Source organism: Rhincodon typus, chromosome 22, assembly GCF_021869965.1.
Source record: "Rhincodon typus isolate 14 chromosome 22, sRhiTyp1.1, whole genome shotgun sequence".
NCBI classification, from domain to species: domain Eukaryota; kingdom Metazoa; phylum Chordata; class Chondrichthyes; order Orectolobiformes; family Rhincodontidae; genus Rhincodon; species Rhincodon typus.
Window position 1 is genome coordinate 32059794 of NC_063353.1, and position 17946 is coordinate 32077739.

At 39.7% G+C, this 17946-nt stretch overlaps 1 protein-coding gene across 1 annotated transcript in view; it reads right to left on the reverse strand.

Moving 5' to 3' along the window:
• The window catches only part of LOC109915240, a 34978-nt gene extending 17889 nt beyond the window's left edge, over positions 1-17089 (reverse strand). Inside the window, exons 1-9 of the mRNA XM_048609981.1 lie at positions 16988-17089; positions 12507-12746; positions 11572-11634; positions 8129-8221; positions 5953-6039; positions 4120-4230; positions 2601-2771; positions 1662-1752; positions 1119-1225 (exon numbers count right to left, since the gene is read on the reverse strand). Coding sequence (XP_048465938.1) covers positions 1119-1225; positions 1662-1752; positions 2601-2771; positions 4120-4230; positions 5953-6039; positions 8129-8221; positions 11572-11634; positions 12507-12746; positions 16988-17089 — 1065 coding nt within the window. The remainder of the gene's footprint in view (positions 1-1118; positions 1226-1661; positions 1753-2600; positions 2772-4119; positions 4231-5952; positions 6040-8128; positions 8222-11571; positions 11635-12506; positions 12747-16987) is intronic.
• Between the last annotated feature and the right edge of the window lie 857 nt (positions 17090-17946).

Consider the following 17946-nt stretch of genomic DNA (forward strand, 5'->3'; position numbering starts at 1 on the left):
TGGAAACAGGCCTTTTGGCCCAACAAGTCCACACCGACCCTTGGAGCATCCCACCCAGAGCCATCCCGGTATAACCCACCTAATCTACACATCCCTGAACACTACGGGCAATTTAGCATGGCCAATCCACCTAACCTGCACACCTTTGGACTGTGGGAGGAAACTGGAGCACCCAGAGGAAACCTACACAGACACGGGGAGAAAGTGCAAACTCCACACAGACTGTCACCCGAGGGTGGAATCAAACCTGGGTCCCTGGCGCTGTGAGGCTGCAGTGCTAACCTCTGAGCCACCGTGCCACCCAGGTGGACTGAGCACTCATATTTTGTGTGCCCCTGCCTCCATTCAAAATATATTGATGTCTACCTTTATCTATGTCTCCCTATGTCTACCCTATCAAACCACTTTGTAACTGTAGTTACCTCTATCAGGTAGCTAGGCTTCTCTTTTCTAGAGAAGGCAATCCCAGCCTGCTCATGCCGTTCTGATAATTATATCCAGGCAATTCTGGTCTGATCTATGTAAATCACTTTTTAATTTAGAGAAAAGAACTGTGTGCAGCACTTTAAATAGGATCAAAACAAGATCCAGTGTAGATTTAACATGGTTTCTTTGCTTTTCAAAGTGTGAACTCTTAGCTAAGTAATGGCAGGGTGCCAAGTACAAAAAAAAGGCAACGTTCCTTTTGTGATTCTGCCCAGTGACTTCTAAGTGTCAATAGTGGATTTTAGGTTTGAGCAGCCTTGATTGTAGTGTGGAGTTATGGTGCATTATCTGTCAATGATCATTGTCTAAGCTCACACTTGAAGAACGGTTGATTGATTAATGTACAAAAGGGTCTCTATTGCCCATGGAGCCAAACTTAACAAGGCCTTCAGGACAAGCAGGACTGTGTAGAAAGGAGGAATGGAAAGAGGTTATTAATTTATCCAGAGCCATTATCCACTGCTTTGATCCATTCCTGACTGTACAGTTGAAGGAGGGAGGGCTATTTCTGGATTATTCTGCAACAGATAGTATCCAGTATATGAATTTTGGGCAGAATGGCCAGTTCATTCATTGTCTCAGTGATATTTTTTATTTTAATTGTGAACTATGGCTGACTCTACTTTCTTTACCATGATTTTCAGAGAGAATGATGGATTTTGTACATAGCTCCGGACTGGCCACCTCATCATTATCGCTCCAGTAATATTGCTGATTTCAAATCTGCCGTTATCATCACCTGCAGGAGAGATAACAGTGAAACAACAGTGCCATTCTCCTGCTGACCTCAATCCCAATTCTCCTGCTAATCCTCACCAGAACACCCAAGTGATGTCCACATGGGTGCTTTTCCACAGACCCCTGTTTAGCTCTCCTGCCACCTCCATGCCAGATCCCCAGCTGATGCCCCAACGCCATTTTTCTCTTTGCCCTCCCAATTCCACTGAGAACCACCCCCCCCCCACCCCTCTAGCTCTCACACTAACAGCTCCCCTCCCAGGTTACTAGATTTTCTATCACATCCTCTACACACAGCATAAGGCTTTCAGTTATAATACCCTCTCTTATCCACCCCACCCTCAATGCTATCATATGGTGAGATTTTTATTTGTTGTTTTACTTCAAGCTAGAGATTAGCTATTTGAATTGATTTGTTAATCTTTTAGAGTTCAGACCTTCAAGGATCGAGTATATAACTGGTGTCTGAAGTCCTATGTCTCCATCCTCTGCTAATATGGAGCCTGGGGAGAGTTGGAGAGCATGAAACTGTAATAGAAAAGAAACTGAAATAAGTAAAATTTGAGAATCTTGTATGTTTTAATAAGGCCACCCCTCATTCTTATGAATTGTAATGAATAAGGGCCTAACCTATTTAGCCATTCTTGATAAGTCAACCCCTTCATCCCAGGAATCAGCGAAGTGAATCTCTATTGAACTGCCTCCATCCTTTCCTAAATACAAGCACCAAAATTGTACGCAGTATTCCAGGACTAACACTGTTCAGTTGTAGCAAGATTTCCCTATTTTTAAACTCCAACTCCAAGCAATAAGGCCCAAAATTCAATTTACTTTATTAATTACTTGCTGTACCTGCTTGGTAAACTTTTGTGTTTCATACATAAGAACACCCAGATTCCTTTGCACTGACCCTTTCGGAGTCTCTCTCTATTTGAATACCAGCCTCTGTTTTGATTCTCCTCACCACAGTATGTGATATCACACTTTTCAACATTAAATTCTATCTGCCAAGCTTTTGCCCACTCACTCAACCTATCTATGTCCCTGTGCAGATTTCTTACATCATCATCACAACATGCCCTCCCTCCTATTTTTGTATCATCTAGAAGTTTGGATACATAACATTCTGCTACCTGCTTCAGGTCATTAATATTGTTAGTAAATAATTGTGGCTCTAAGCACTGATCCATGGGGCATTCCATTAGTTACAACTTTCCAATCTGAAAAAGACCTAGTAATCCTGGCTGTCTGTCTTGTGTGTTAACCAATCCTCAATCCATGTGAATACATTATCCCCAATACAATGAACTCCTATCCTGTGCAATAACCTTTTACATGGTACCTCATCAAATACCTTCTGGAAAAATGCCTCTTACCGGTAACCTTGCCTCTGTGACATTTCCTGTGTAGATTGGATTGACACAAATCCTGGATGCTCCATGTGACAGGAAATTGCAGGGAAGGAATCTTGGGTACTGGTCATCCCCATCTAATACATTGATGGTAATTTTCGCTGTTGTGTTGTATCTCTCTTTGGTATTCACTTCCTGTGTAATAGACACTGTTAGATTAGTGCAGGAAATGCTAAATTACTGAGATTGACACAGCTGATCAGGGAAGGATGTGATAGCAAGTCATAACAACAAAGTAACCTGGACATTAAAAAGGGGCCTGAGATTTCCTCACAATGGTTCTTGTTCCTTCACTGTATATCTGGTAAAGTAATGATTGTGAAGCTGGAACCATTCCAAGAATATTCCAGGCAAGTTATAATTAATGATGAAATTAAAAACCCTGATGATAACCTGAATGATCTTTCCCCAATTCCAATTCTCCCATCTCTTCCTCTTCAGTTTTTCTCTTTTTGTTCTGCTCTCTCTCTCTTTCTTCTCTCCTTTTTCTGTTATCTCTTCTTGCTCATCCCTTCGTCATTTTTCTTTCTTTCACTCTCTCTTCTTCTTGTCATTGTCTTTTTTTTTAACAGTACTGCTGCCATTTATTCTATCAATTTTCTGCATCTGTCATTTCCAAGGTAACGTATTCAATCCACTTGGATCTTTACTGTGTGGGAATTTAGATTCCCTGTATCATCTCCTATTGCAATGCATTCTTAGCCTACCCCTACTATAGATTTCCTTCATTCATTCCTTCTTGTATTAATAGGATTTTTGATTTATCTACTCTCCTAACCTTTACAAAACATGCTGGTATTTGAATAGTCTTGGTCTATCTTTCAGATTGATGGTCGGTTTCCATAGAATCTTAGCTTTTAATCTGCTTCAAATCAGCTAATCCCTCATAAACCATCCAGAGGTAGAAAGGTCTCAAATCAATTAGAATTGGATCCAAAATTAATCTTAAAAATAAACAGAACACTGGGCTTGGGGAGGCCAGATTTCTCTGGGGTTTCCTGTGGTTTCTAAGGTTCCCATTTCATCAGAGATATCACCTCTCACAATCTCAGTATCACCATGAATATCACTGCTGTCACCTCACTGTCACTGCAAATGTCACTTCTGCTGTTTCAGTAACAACAAGGATATTAACCACAATATTGAAATAGTCCTGCACACACCAGCCTCACTATCTCAATATTACAGCAGATACCAAATATGGTATCTCATACTCAATATCACCCATTAATTCAAACTCATTACAGATATCACCACCACTGCTGCAAAATCACTGCACTATCACAATCATTGTCTTAGTATCATTATGGCTATAACCCGACTGTCTCAGTCTCAGCATAGAATTTATCTCCAGAATCAGAGTATCACCTTGAATGTCAGCCCTACCATCTGAGGCTCCTTAACTGTAGTTTCTGTTTGTTAAGAAACTGCAGGCAATGTGTCATCAAAAGAAAAAGCACAGTGTAAAAATGAGTTTCCATACCATGGCATAAACCATCAGCTCCAATTCCTTTTTCACCTCAAAGTCTAGTTGCTGGGCCAAATGGACCTTTCCACTGCTCGGTAAGTTGATTATGAAGAATTCTGCATCACTCTACAACAAAAGGACGGAGTTTGAAAAGAACAATAGACTTCACTCATCCATCAGCAGGTGAAGAGACAGTGAGAAGCTTCTCATCTGATACACAACTGTCTCCTCCCCCCACCTCTATTTTCTCTCTATCTTGCTTTCTCTATCTATTGCAACATTTTAGCCTCTGCCTCTTTGATTTTACTATAACCATTGATCCTTTCAATTTCTGCTCTTTCTCTTCTTGAACTGCTACAAACTCTTCCTTACATTTGCCAGCCCCACAATCCCTTACCAATGTATATTTACTTCCCTTTTTTTATTTTGAAGCAAAATCTCCATACACCATCTCCTATTCCTTCAGGGTTCTCCCAGGATCTTACAGAGTGGAGTCATTCCCTCTCCCAGTCTATTTTTCCATACTAACTATAATATTAAGAATGGGATCACCTTACTATGTTTATTGATTCCTCTAATTAATGTTCTTCCTGTCTCCCCCTTCTGGCTGCCCTACACTTTGGCTATGATTTAAACTAGAATCCCCATGATGACTTTGATAACCAGCTAGAGATTTCGGGTTTGGAAGATAGTTAGGGGAAGTGACAGTAGACATGAATTAGGTGAACAGCTGACAGTTCCACAGGCACCTCAGCCATCTTCAAAAAATGAATTTCAGGCAACTTGTCAGCAGTGGCTTGACAATGGACACTGGGATTGAGGGGAGTGATAACAGTTGGAGGCAGTAATGGTTGGGGGTGGAGCAACAAGAGTGTTGGGACAATTTGGAGTACTACTATGGAATCATATTATTTCTTGAAAATATCCCTCCAATTGACATGTGCTGTCAAATGCGAAAGGAAGCTGGTTTAGCTCCTGCTGCATGAAGTCCAATTTCTCAGAGGGGGCTTATTGCTTATTTAGGGTGCCTGAAAGATGGGTTTACTTTGATAACTGGTCAAATATCTTTTAGCTATCTTTTGGGCATGGGACACTGATCTTGAAAATTGCCCCTTATGCCCACATTTTATGCTCCTAACCAATGTGTTCCAACCCCTACTCTTACATTGTTCCCTGTCCCTATTTTAATAGCACAATAATGATTTGTAGGGAGTATAGCAGTCCTTACATCTCTTCCATTTTCATCGGTAGGTGCCCCAGAGTCAACCAGATCATCATTCTCAGTGCCAACCCTCTAATCCAACTTCCTACAGCTTTCTGCCTCCTTTTAGCTGTGGCTGAACCAGGACTGAGAACCAAACACAATTTAAGGAACAGATTGCCACAGATTGCAATATAATATGTAATATACTAACTAAACCATATGCACTAGCCTGACTACATGCAGGTAGGCATATTTAAATAAAGGAGTTATGATGTAGTGTTTTCTGATGCCCAAATTTATGCCAGTTATGCCATTTTTATTAACATAAAATAAGCTTCCAACATTGCTAGGCCATACCTTGTGGAATTAAACAACAGGCACCAATTTAAAGACCCACAGAAGGTACAAAGGGTTTATGTGTTATTGCATTTCTTCACTGGAAACTGAAACAAAACTCAAAATCATTTTACCCATGCACTCATCCCTTTAGGAGGGAGATTGGGGTGAATCACACCTGCATAATGGCCTGGGTGACTTTGTTCATTAGGGTAAAGATTCTATGTCATCACCTGTTTGAAAGAGATATTCAACCTACTCCTCAACAGGACAGTTGTTTCAATTGCAACTCTTTAGCTTCCACCTACCGATGCGCCATCAATCATGTAGATGAGGTCATCCCCGTCCCTGTCATGTGCCTGCAGTGTGAAGACAACATTGCCGACTGGCGTGAACTGTAAACGTGGGGGATGGAACAATAAAAACAGTTTAAAGATGCTCCTGAAAGTTGGGTGGTTTAAAATCCAAAAAATGTCAGAGGGTAAATGGTATTTAGTTTGAAGGGAATCTTTCATACGGAATCTTGAAGAAGATTAAAATAATGAACTTGAATTTATATAGCACCATTCATGACCTAGGACATCCTATAGCACTTTGCACTCAATTTAGTTCTTTTTGAAATGTATGCCCTGTTGCAATATAGTAGCCAATTGGAGCACTACATTTTCTCACAAACAGTAATGAAATCATAATGCTATCTTGTTTAATGATGGTGAATGAGGAAAAATATTGGCCAGGAGAATTTCCTTGCCCTACATCTAAATGATGCCATGGGATTTTTTTGCATCCACCTAAGAGCTCAGATGGAGCCTTGACATAACACCCTCAATTGAAAGTCAGCACTTTGAAAGGTGCAGCACTGTTTCAGCCCTCTCTCAGAATTACTCCCCACTGGAGTAACCGCTGGAAATCAAATTTCGCAATTCTGGTGAAGTCATAAAAGTTAAAGATTTGTTATAAAATACAGGATTCCCCAATTTGCCTGATATTCAGACCTAAGTTGACAGATAGCCAAGAATCAAACCAGGTTACTGTACTTATCAAGAATTACTGTTTATTATAAACAAATAGGCAATAGCTACATGTAAACAATTGTGAGCCATGAGCATATAGCTGTACCAGTTAAAACTGTAACACTCTTATAAACGCACATTTATACACACACACACACACACAAAATGGGTATTCTAGATGGAGGGGAAAGTCGAAAATAATTCACTGGTTTCTGTTTATAGGATCTGCTGAGATGGTTCTTGTGCTGATCAGAATGTTGCTTTAGCCTTCCTTCTCTGGACGCCTTCACTGATTTACAGGAGATACAGGACAACTGCTTCATACTTCTAAATATTCTCTAACTTATTCAGGAAAATCCACAGCTTACATGAACTGCCAAAGGAAAAATACACAAGTTTTCTTAAGTTTTAATGCAGCTTTTACTGCAGAAAACAACGAGAATGTCTGAGCTGTTGGAGATCTGAAGGCTTCTCACTATCCTGTTCACAGCCTCAAGTTGTTCAGCTACTTGAGAATTGATCACACAGTTGTTGGCAGGCAGAAAGCCTTCATCATTGACAACTAGTCACTGGTTTACAGACCAATCAGCTACTTGTTGTCAGCTGAATCTCCAGTTGTACATACCCCTTGGCTCCAATTCATCTGCAAACTTCCTTGCAGTTATTGTTTGAACAAGTAGCTGTGATAGCAGTGCTTGCAATGAGTATCAGGTTCCTTGCTTTTAAAAACTGCAATAATCTTTCCATAATCCTTGTTTTAAAACAATTCTTTTTCCATTACAGACCACAATTAAGAACATAAGAACTAGGAGCAGGAGTAGGCTGTCCGGCCCTTCGAGCCTGCTCCGCCATTCAATAAGATCATGGCTGATCTTTTTGTGGACTCAGATCCACTTACCCACGTTCTCACCGTATCCCTTAATTCCTTTATTGTTCAAAAAAAATCTACATTATCTTTAAAAACATTTACTGAAATAGCGTCAACTACTTCACTGGGCAAGGAATTCCATAGATTAACAACCCTCTGGGTGAAGAAATTCCTTCTCAATTCAGTTCTAAATTTGCTCCCTCTAATCTTGAGGCTATGCCCTCTTGTCCTAGCTTCACCTGCCAGTGGAAACATCCTCTCTACTTCAATCTTATCTATTCCCTTCATAATTTTATATGTTCCTTAAGATCCCCCCTCAATCTTCTGAATTAAAAATACAGAAAATTAAATAGACATGGTCTTTACAGAGGGCCAAACTGGATTATGTGCTCAAGTCCGAGCATGGACAAGTCTAGTCTCTAAGGTGAATGTAAAAGTTTCCTGTGGATCTTTCAGTCCACAAATTGGCTATTGCAGTAACTACACTTCAAGGAATTACTACACTGGTTATAAATGACTTAGGAACTTCCTGAGGTTGCAAAGGGTGCTTTATAAATGCAAGTTCTTCTTCTTTAATATATGAGACATCAGTCAGTCTCTCACCTCACTGATGTTGACTTGCTGAATATTTTCTTTAAGGAACATTGGTGGATTGTCATTTTCATCAAGTACCTGCACCATTAGTCTGTAGTGGATCTGCAAATGGACAAAAACATATACTTATTGTTGAAGTTATAGGTGGAGAAACATCAACATTTGAGTGAAAGTCAACAACACAATCAATCAAATCTACACCTAACTTTCTATCCACCTTTCTCCAATGTTTCACTTCTTTCCTATGGAACTGCTATCATAAGTTATTGGGATCTAAACATTCTCTCTGAAAATATGGTGGAACTTGATTTTGTAGATAATTTTAAAGAGACTTGGACAGCTGATTGAGGGTGAAGATACTAACAGGGTTATAGACAAAGTGAGGGACTGAGGGACATGGGATTAAGCAAGAGTAATTCCAGAGAGTTCACACAGGTTCGATGGGCTGAATAGCATCTTTCTGTGCTGGAACTTTCTCTTCTACAAATTAAGACTGTCCTAACCCTCATGGAAGAGTGCACTGGAAATCAAGATTCGACAAGTGCTCATAAATGTGAAATGTGACCAATTTACTCACTATGATGGTTAATGCCTGACTTTGATCACTATCTAAGATGAAAGAAACATTAACTGAGTTCCATCAATGAATAGGAAAACAAATCTTATTTATTCTGACAAATTTATCCTCTTAACATTTGGCAAAAATTAATTCCATATTATTAACGTGCACAGTTAAACTACACCCTCTTTAAATCCAAACATGCACACATTCATTCATAAATGGGATGGACAAGACAGACTAGGCAAAATAAAAACCGAAAAAACTGTGGATGCTGTAAATCAGGAACAAAAACAGAAGTTGCTGGAAAAGCTCAGCAGATCTGGCAGCATCTGTGAAGGAAAAATCAGAGTTAACGTTTCGGGTCCGGTGACCCTTCCTCAGAACTGTAAACTCAGAAATATAATGGAGGATAATATAGGAAAAGGGATCAAAGTCTGTGGACCAAGAGTCCGAATTGAAAAGCATGGAATGAGAGAACTTTCTTAGGTTTTGGCAACGATATTGCATTGCTTTCAATCATCATGATCCTCGATTCAATAGGTGGTCAGATTGATCTAGGTCGTGATTCAAGTTAATAGTTTTCTTTCTTGGCAAGGTTTATGATTATTATTCATTTTCACACAGAGGGAGAGAAACAGAGAGAGAAAAGATCTCACTTCCTTGCAGACTTTTTGGAGGTCTTAGTCCAACTGGTGTCTCTCTCCTCAATTCTCAGTGACCAACTGCTAAATAGAACAAATCCAAACGCTATTTCTGAGCAGTTTCTTTATCTTCAACCCTAAAGCACTTGGAACTGTCATAAAATTATGAGATCCAGCTTCTTTAAAAAAAAAATGCCCTTGTAAAATAAATAAATGACCATATTGTTACACTTTTCCTTTGAGTTATAATAAAAAAAACTTGTTCATTCTCTGCTACAAAGCAGTTTCAAACTTCCATTTTTCAGTTTATATTTTAACTAAAATATCTGTAGTCATCACAAGGCCCAGTAGGCATAAGGCAAACTGCACCAAAGTTGATTAAAATTAGGGAGAAGATGAGATAGAGCAAAAGTCAACAGTTAGCCTAGATTTTAAAAGCCTGAGGATCAGAGGAAGAGAAGATGGCCATATTATTGGGGAGTTTGATAGATTAGAGCAGTGAGTTTAACAAAATGGAGATGGAAGATTGCAAACTGGCATATTTATAACTTGGCAGTAACAAAAGGAAAATGTTCAGAGAAATACTGACTGTGATGATATCATAGAATCAGAGAGCACAGAATGAGGCTATTTGACTCACCAAGCCTGCATTGGCTCTTTGGCAGATATGGTCCATTAGCATTACTCTCTTGCTCTTTCCACTGATCCCTGCCATTTTTTCCATTCCAAGTGTTTATCCCATTCATCCTGAAAGTTACTATTGAATTTGCATCCAGCATGCTTGTAGGCAGTGAATTCCAGAACTGAACAATTTGTTTTTGTGAGTTTCTCATCTTTGCCTTGGCTATTTTGCCAATTACTCTCTGCCCTATCCAATCAAGAGTATGTTTGATTTCTTGAACAAACTGACCTTCATTCCTCTGTAACGCAGTCCCTACCATCAAATACCATGTTATACTGGTGTCGATGCAGGGAGTGGTTAGTTAGTTGCTAGATGTTGGATTGATAGTGCAAACCCTCACTTGACTGAGTTCATGATCAGAGAGAGAGGACCACTGACTTGGAGACAGTTCAGGTAGGTCAGAGGGCGAAACACATTTCATCTATTGCCTATTGAGACCTAGGATCCAGTCATGGATAGCATAGATAAGTTCATGGTGGGGAAGGGCAAGTCTGAGACAGGTAGGCAAAGTGTAGAAAATAACAAGCACAAACATTACTCTCAGAACATGAATAATAGAAAAAATATTTCTGTTGAGGGGGTGATGAGTGGAAGACCAAAACTAGAGGTCAAAAATACAAATATTCATGAATAAATTTAACAGGGAATTTATACAGAAATTTCTTTACCTAAAATATGATTATAATATGGACAAAGATATTGAGCTGATTAGCATAGATGAATTAAAGTGAATACCGGATCAACATAATGGGGCATAAAGAAGGTTATTCTGAAAAGATCAGATAAAGTAAGGTGAAAGAAAACTCACATTAAGCGTGTAAACATTGCAATAAATCTGCTAGACCAGAACACCTTTCTATGCTGGAGGTTTGATGTAACTTGATGTAATTGCTTTTACCCAGACCATTTCTGACAAAATAAACTAAAGTTTTGTTTTTTCTTAAAATAAAAGCTTCTAAAAGAAATAAAACATAACGCTTGCAGCTTAATTCAGGATGTTCCTTTAGGTTAGTCATACTTCACATTGTGGTTGATATGAAACATGTTTGAGTTTCAGTTTAATGTAGGCCATGCCATAATATTTCGGCATCTGGTTACAGTCCTCAGATAAATGCTGATAAGCCATTTCTCAGAGGTAGACACCACCTCTTGGGCTTCACACATCAGCTGCAGAATAACTGAACCAACATGGAACAAAGTTTGAAAGTTTCTAGCCTAGCTAAGGGGCTCACGGTTAACATTTGGAAGTCAGTAGCCGGTTGTAGAACTCCACTGTTCCTAACCAATGAGTTACACAGAGAGAGACAACAGCCTTAACCCAGGAGCACACAGTACAGAATGTACCAGTAGAGCTTTCATGAGTTAGGAACAAAGATGGAAATACATACAAGCCCAGAACAATCTACAAAGGATGTACGACTCCATTGGCCTGGATATTCCTGCACATATATCAATTTGCTATGTATTTCATAAATAAATGTTAATATTATTTATTGTATTTCAAACCACAGGTATGTATCAGAAAATGTATAGATAGACTTAGAATAAAATAATGAGATATCCATACCTGATCTGAAGATGTAACATCAGTACAGGTTATCGTGGCAAAGAGAAGGGGCATGGACAGTAGCTATTGATAAAATGCAACACACACAATGTTACACAGTAAGAATAGTATTCACACCTAAAAGTTACTATGCTTTCATCTCTGCTTCTAAAGGCTGGGGGCTCATTACAAATTGTTCACAGATATTTTCAGTCCATAACGAATGGCCCTAATTGAGATTATGGGGACGCAATAACCTAGTGGTATTATTGCTTGCCTGTTAATCCAGAGACCCAGATAATATTCATGGGACCCAGGTTCGCATCCTATAGAATTTGAATTCAATTTTAAAAAGTATCCGGAATTAAGAATCTAATGATGACCATGAAACCATTGTCAATTGTCGGGAAAAACACATCTGGTTCATTAATGTCCTTTAGGGAAAGAAATTGCTATCCTTACCTGGTCTGGCCGACAAGTGACTCCAGACCCACAGTAATGTGATGACTCTTAACTGCCCTCTGGGCAATTAGGGATGGGAGATAAATGCTGCCTAGTCAGCGATGCCCTCATTCCATGAATGAATAAAGAAAGATGCCTAAGGCTAGCTAGAAATTGGGCTTTGGACTCATTAACACCATTTGTGTATTAAAAAACATTTATTCGTTCACAGGATGTGAGCATTGCTGGTGATGCGAGCATGTAGTGCCTTACCCTACCTTGACCTTATGAGCTACATCCTTGAGCCACTGTATTCTGTGTAGTGAAGGCTGTGCTGTTAAATAGGAATTCTCGCATCCTGAACATGAAGAAATAGCAATACAATTCCATGTCAAGATGCTATGCAACTTGGTGAGGAGCCTGGAGGTAATGCAGCATCTCATAAGGGAGCATTCTTTTATTCAAAGTCTAATTCTACTATCGTAGGACTTCCAGACTTTCCTTTATCTCTGTACCTCTCGATCCAACTGTCTGGTAGGCAACACATTCAGCTTGACAACTTCCTCCTCCAAGTGAAACCACTTCATATCCGTTCCTGTCAGATTCAAGTTGATTTCATGGCTGGAAAGGTTGCCATTTACAGTGAGCTTTGCGATGACTGTGCCATTTGGACTGTTCTCTTTAATATCAACGTACAGGTCATGCCCTCCCAAACACCGGTCACCTGGTGCAGATGAACAGGAAATAATGCGGAGCTAAATGAGTTATAATTCACAATATGGGATTCAGCCATATGGTTAGCAGACCCTGAGGCCATATAAAGCCCATGATACTAACTGTGCAGTGATTCTGAAGAGACTGCTGGCTAATGACTGGCCAGTATTTTGGGAAATGTGATAACCAGCTAATTACTGGCTTTGTAACTGTAGAAGACCCAGTCTAGAGCATGTGGCTATGCATACAGAGAAAACCTGTTAGGCATATTACTAGCTTGTAAAGACCAAGTATTTTTATTTTTTTTAAAGACTCTGAATCAAAATGAGAAAGAGCTCTTTTTAAACTAGTGTTTGAAAAGGTGGCTGAATGTTCTGAAAGCAAGGAACTTAATACCCCTGACAAGCATCATGTAAACAACTGATTGAACAATCAGCAATTGACATTTGAGTTGCAGACAATTTGGAGCTGGGTTGGGGGGGAGGGGAGTGTACAGACACAGCTCTGGATGATAGCAAGAAGTTGATTGGTCTCAAAAACAAAGTTGCTGGAAAAGCTCAGCAGGTCTGGCAGCATCTGTGAAGGAGAAAACAGAGTTAACGTTTCGGGTCCGGTGACCCTTCCTCAGTTGATTGGTCTATTTGCTCCAGACCAGTTATCAATGACAGAGACCTTTCACCTGCCAACAACTGTGTGATTGCTTCTCAGGTAACTGAACCACTTGGAACTACGAACAAATTACAATGGGAAAGAGAGATGTGTTCAGTTTTTCCCCTCTCCAGGAGCAGTCTCACTGTTCTCTGTAGTCAAAATTAACTTGAAACCTGAAGAAGAAGTTTTATCTTGCAACAGTTGTTGTAAGCTGTAACTTTTAACTGATAGTCAGAGGCTTTTTATAAACCACCTTGAGCCTCTCACTATTCAGGGGAGGCATCTGGAGAAAGACTATTGCTGGCCAGGAATAAAATCACAAAGATCATCTCAGCAACAGAACTTAAGAACAAACACTATTGAACTGTCTTTCCAGTATTTTTCCCTCTGACACATCCTTCTATTCCTTTCTTTCTGTCTGTGGATGTGTAAAGAGGAGTGTATGAGAGCATTAGACTTTAATTAATAGTGTTATATGCTGACAGTTTATAACTGTTTACCTGTAGCTAGACTCTAATTACTTGTAATAATGATCATTCTTGTTCAGTACAGAAACCTGGCCTATGCTTCCTATCAAGTTGGGTCTGAAAATCAGAAAAACTGGGGAACTTTGCATACTTTATAAAATCTTCAACTGTTTTAGTGACTCTAGAAATAGTGGGGCTGGATTTCCATGTGCTGTTCCAGTGAGGTGTCATAAACTGCATGCTGCAATCCCCTGAGGTAATGGAGTTCAGTTATTCCTATAACAAATATCTGGGAAAGCAGGTCAAGGTTAAGTATAGCTCTATGTTTGTAGACTTCAACTTTTTTAAAGGTTTCTTTGTGGTCCAGGGGGAGATAGAGTTTGGTCTGAAGCCATTTTGCTAAATATTTATACTAGCAGCAATGAGAAGAGAGTTTCATACACACTACACCACATACACCATACTTTGACCATGGAAAGGGGTGCATTGTAGATTGACAAGAATATCATAGAGTCATAGATTCATGTAACATAGAAGCAACCCCTCAGCCTATCATGTCTATGCCAACCAATAAACACCAAACTACACTAATCTCAAATACCTGTACTTGGTCCATTCACTGTCCTGTCATTTTCAGTGCTCAACCAGATGCTTCTTAAATCTTACAAGAGCACCCATCTCTATCATTCTCTCAGGCAGTACATTCCATATTTCTATTACCCTTTGGGTGAAAAATATTTTTCCTCAGACGTCCTCTAAACCACTTACTTCTCACCTTAAACTTGTACCCTCTGGTCTTAGGTATGTCTGCTGTGGAGAAAGATTCTCACAATTCACTCTCATAATTTTGTACACCTCAGACTGTAAACTGAGACCATCCTCCTCAGCATTAAGAATTTTTGTGTCATCTGCAAATTTACTAATTGTACCTTCTACATTCACACCCATGTCATTAATGTACATAATAGACAGCAAGGGCCCCAGCACTAATCCCCGTGATACATAGCTGGTCACAGGTTTCCAATCACAAAAACATCCTCTACCATCACCTTTTACCACCTGTTTGCAAGCCCATTCTGGATCCAGTTTGCCAACTTGCCTGGGATCCCATGGGCTCTTACCTTTTGGAATAACCTTCCTTGTGGGGCCTTGTCAAAGGTTATATCAAAGTCTATGTAAACTGTATCAACTGCACTACTCTCATCGATATGTTTAGTCACATTTTCAAAAAGCTCAATTAAATTAGTCAGGTGGAATCTCCCTCTCACAAATCCTTGCTGACTATCCCTGATCAATCCCTGCCTTTCCAAGTGATGATTAATCCTGTCTCTCAGAATATTTTCCAACAATTCCCCTGACATCAGGCTAATTGATCTATAATTAATTGGCCTATCCCTGTTGTCCTCCTCAAACAAAGGAACCACATTAGCTATCCTTCAGTCATCTGATACTTCACCGGTGGCCAGTGAAGTGTTAAATATCTCTACTAGGGCCCCAGCAATCTCTACCCTTGCCTCTCATTGCAGCCTGCGATACATCTCATCAGTCCCTGGGGGTTTATGCATTTTCTTGCCCACCAGAACATCCTCTTTATTAATCTTAACATGTTCCAAAACCTCACCATCCCAGCTACAATGTCTTTCTCCGCAGTGAATACAAATGAGAACTTTTCATTTAAGACCTCACCCACATACTCTGGATCCATGTACAAATTACCTCTTTGGTCTCTAATAGGCTCCACTCTTTCCATGGTAATCCTCTTAGCATACTTATAAAGTGTCATGGGGTTTTCCTTAATCCTATTTGCCAAAGTTTTTTGTGGCCCTTCTTTGTCCTCCTAATTTGTTTATTTTAGCACCCCCTACACTCTCTACATTTTTGATGGTCTTCCCCTGTTTTTAATGCACTGCACATGACATATGTTTCCTTCTTTTGGAGTTGATTGTTGCAGATAACATTCAGGCAGCTGAAATCCTTTGTGTAAATGAGGGTCTGATGATTTTAGCTATGAAGTGACTCAGAACAGCTCCATATAAAAGGGAATTTGTTTCACACTACATGGTCATTAAGACTGGAGACTTTGTCTTATTGAGCATATTGGGAATTTGGTTCAAAGTGGGAACTCAATGCAGAGGAGGAAAGACATGCTTGAAGTAAGGATTACTGCAGAAAAAAAGACTCCAGATTGAGATGTAAATGGGAGTGGATATAAAACACAGATCGAAAGGCTGACCTGCAGTGAAACTAGCAGTGGATTGACATTGCAAAGCACAACATGGTGGAGGTGGAGGTGGAGGTGGAGGTGGAGGTGGAGGTGGAGGTGGAGGTGGAGGTGGAGGTGGTAGAATTGATGAATATTTTAAATCATTAAAGTCAAAATAAGATATTCAGTTTGTAGTGGGTGTTTAATTTTTTTACTTCTCTTTTCTTAAAAATAGTTTTTCAAGTGTAAGATTGGTTCTGGTGTTTCTACAAAAGAAAATTAATTATAGTAAACTGTAAGGTGCAGGAATTCTACAATGGTTAATGAACTAAATTAAGTAAAATAGTTTAGTAATGGTGAGATAGGAAATGCATTGCTGCTGCAGCATGTGGAAGCTGCTGAACATGAATTTGATCCAGGGTGAACACATTTGTAGTGAGCCACATCCTTCATATTAAGTCATTTAAATTCAAATTTGGTCTATGCCCGGGGACATAACTGTTTGGTTGGAGTTGAGATAGATATAGGGACCTCGTTTGGTTGATGGGGTGGGGAATCATTTCAGGTGCCTGAGTCCCTGCAATTGTAAGAACAAAGGTTCTTACAAACTGCATGAACATGAGTGGGAACTGCAGGGAGAACAAGCAGACTGACCAAGGCATCAGGTTGCAGGGAGCCATTCAAGTTGTGGGAGGAAATAAGAAAGTAGCAGCTGTAGGGGACAGTACAATTAGGAGCTGAGATAATGTCCTATGCAGCCATGAGCATGAGTCCCGATGGCTGTGTTGTCTGCCTGGTGCCAGGGTTAAGGGCATCTCCTCAGGGCTGGAGAGGAACTTAGAATGGGAAGGGAGAGATCCAGTTGTTGTCATTTACGTTGTTACCAATGACATTGATAGGACTAGAGAAAAGGTCCTGCTGAAAGAGAAACTAGATGAAAAAGCATGGTTTAAATGCATACCTCAAAGATCGGTGTATCCAAAATGTGTTTTGGGCCATGGGCGCTGGCATCAGTATTAGGGGAAGGCAGCTGTTGCTGTGGAATGGGCTTCATTTGAACCATTCTCGGACTACTGTTCAGGTTAATTGAATAACTGGGGCCTTAACCTAATTAGAAGGTTAGGGAAGGTTTGACAGAGAAGACACACGGATTTACAAAGCAAAAGCATATAGCAGCATTGCTGGGCAGCTATTTTGGTAATTGGAACCAGAGTGGGTCGGATAGAGACAGTTTAAACAAATGTAGAAAAACAACGGCAATAGTGTCAAAGAAGGAAAAATGGTTGAAAAGGAACGGTCTAAATGACCCTTCTTCAGAACTGGACCCGAAATGCTTTCTCCCCACGGATTCTGCCATACATGCTGCATTTTCCCAGCAATTTCTGTTTTTCTTTCTGATTTTTTTGTGTGGGTGATTTTTAATCCGTACATAAGATTGGAAAATTCAAATCGGTCGAGGTAGCCATGAGTGCATTTGGCAGAGTTTCCTAGAACTATGTGTCATACAGGGAACAGGCTTTTTGGGATAATAAGACAGGTTTGCTCATCAATCTCAGAGCAATACATGCTCTAGGAAAGAGTGAGCATAATATGGTAGAATTTACCATTCAGTTGGGAGTGAGGAAGTTGATTGGGCTACATCTGTGCTAGACTTAAATAAGGGTAATCACGAAGGAATGAAGGCAGTGGTAGCTGAAACAGATTGGGAAAGGAATTTAGCAAAACAAGTTTGAGGAACAATGGCAGGTTTTTTGAAGAAAATACTTCATGACACACAACAAAAATAAATCCCAATTAAGAAGAAGGATTCTAGGAAGGGGATAAAACCAAACATGGTTAACCAAGGAAGTTAAAAATAGAATCAAATTGAAAGAAAAATCATATAATCTGCCAAATATTAGTCCGGAGGATTTACGAAGT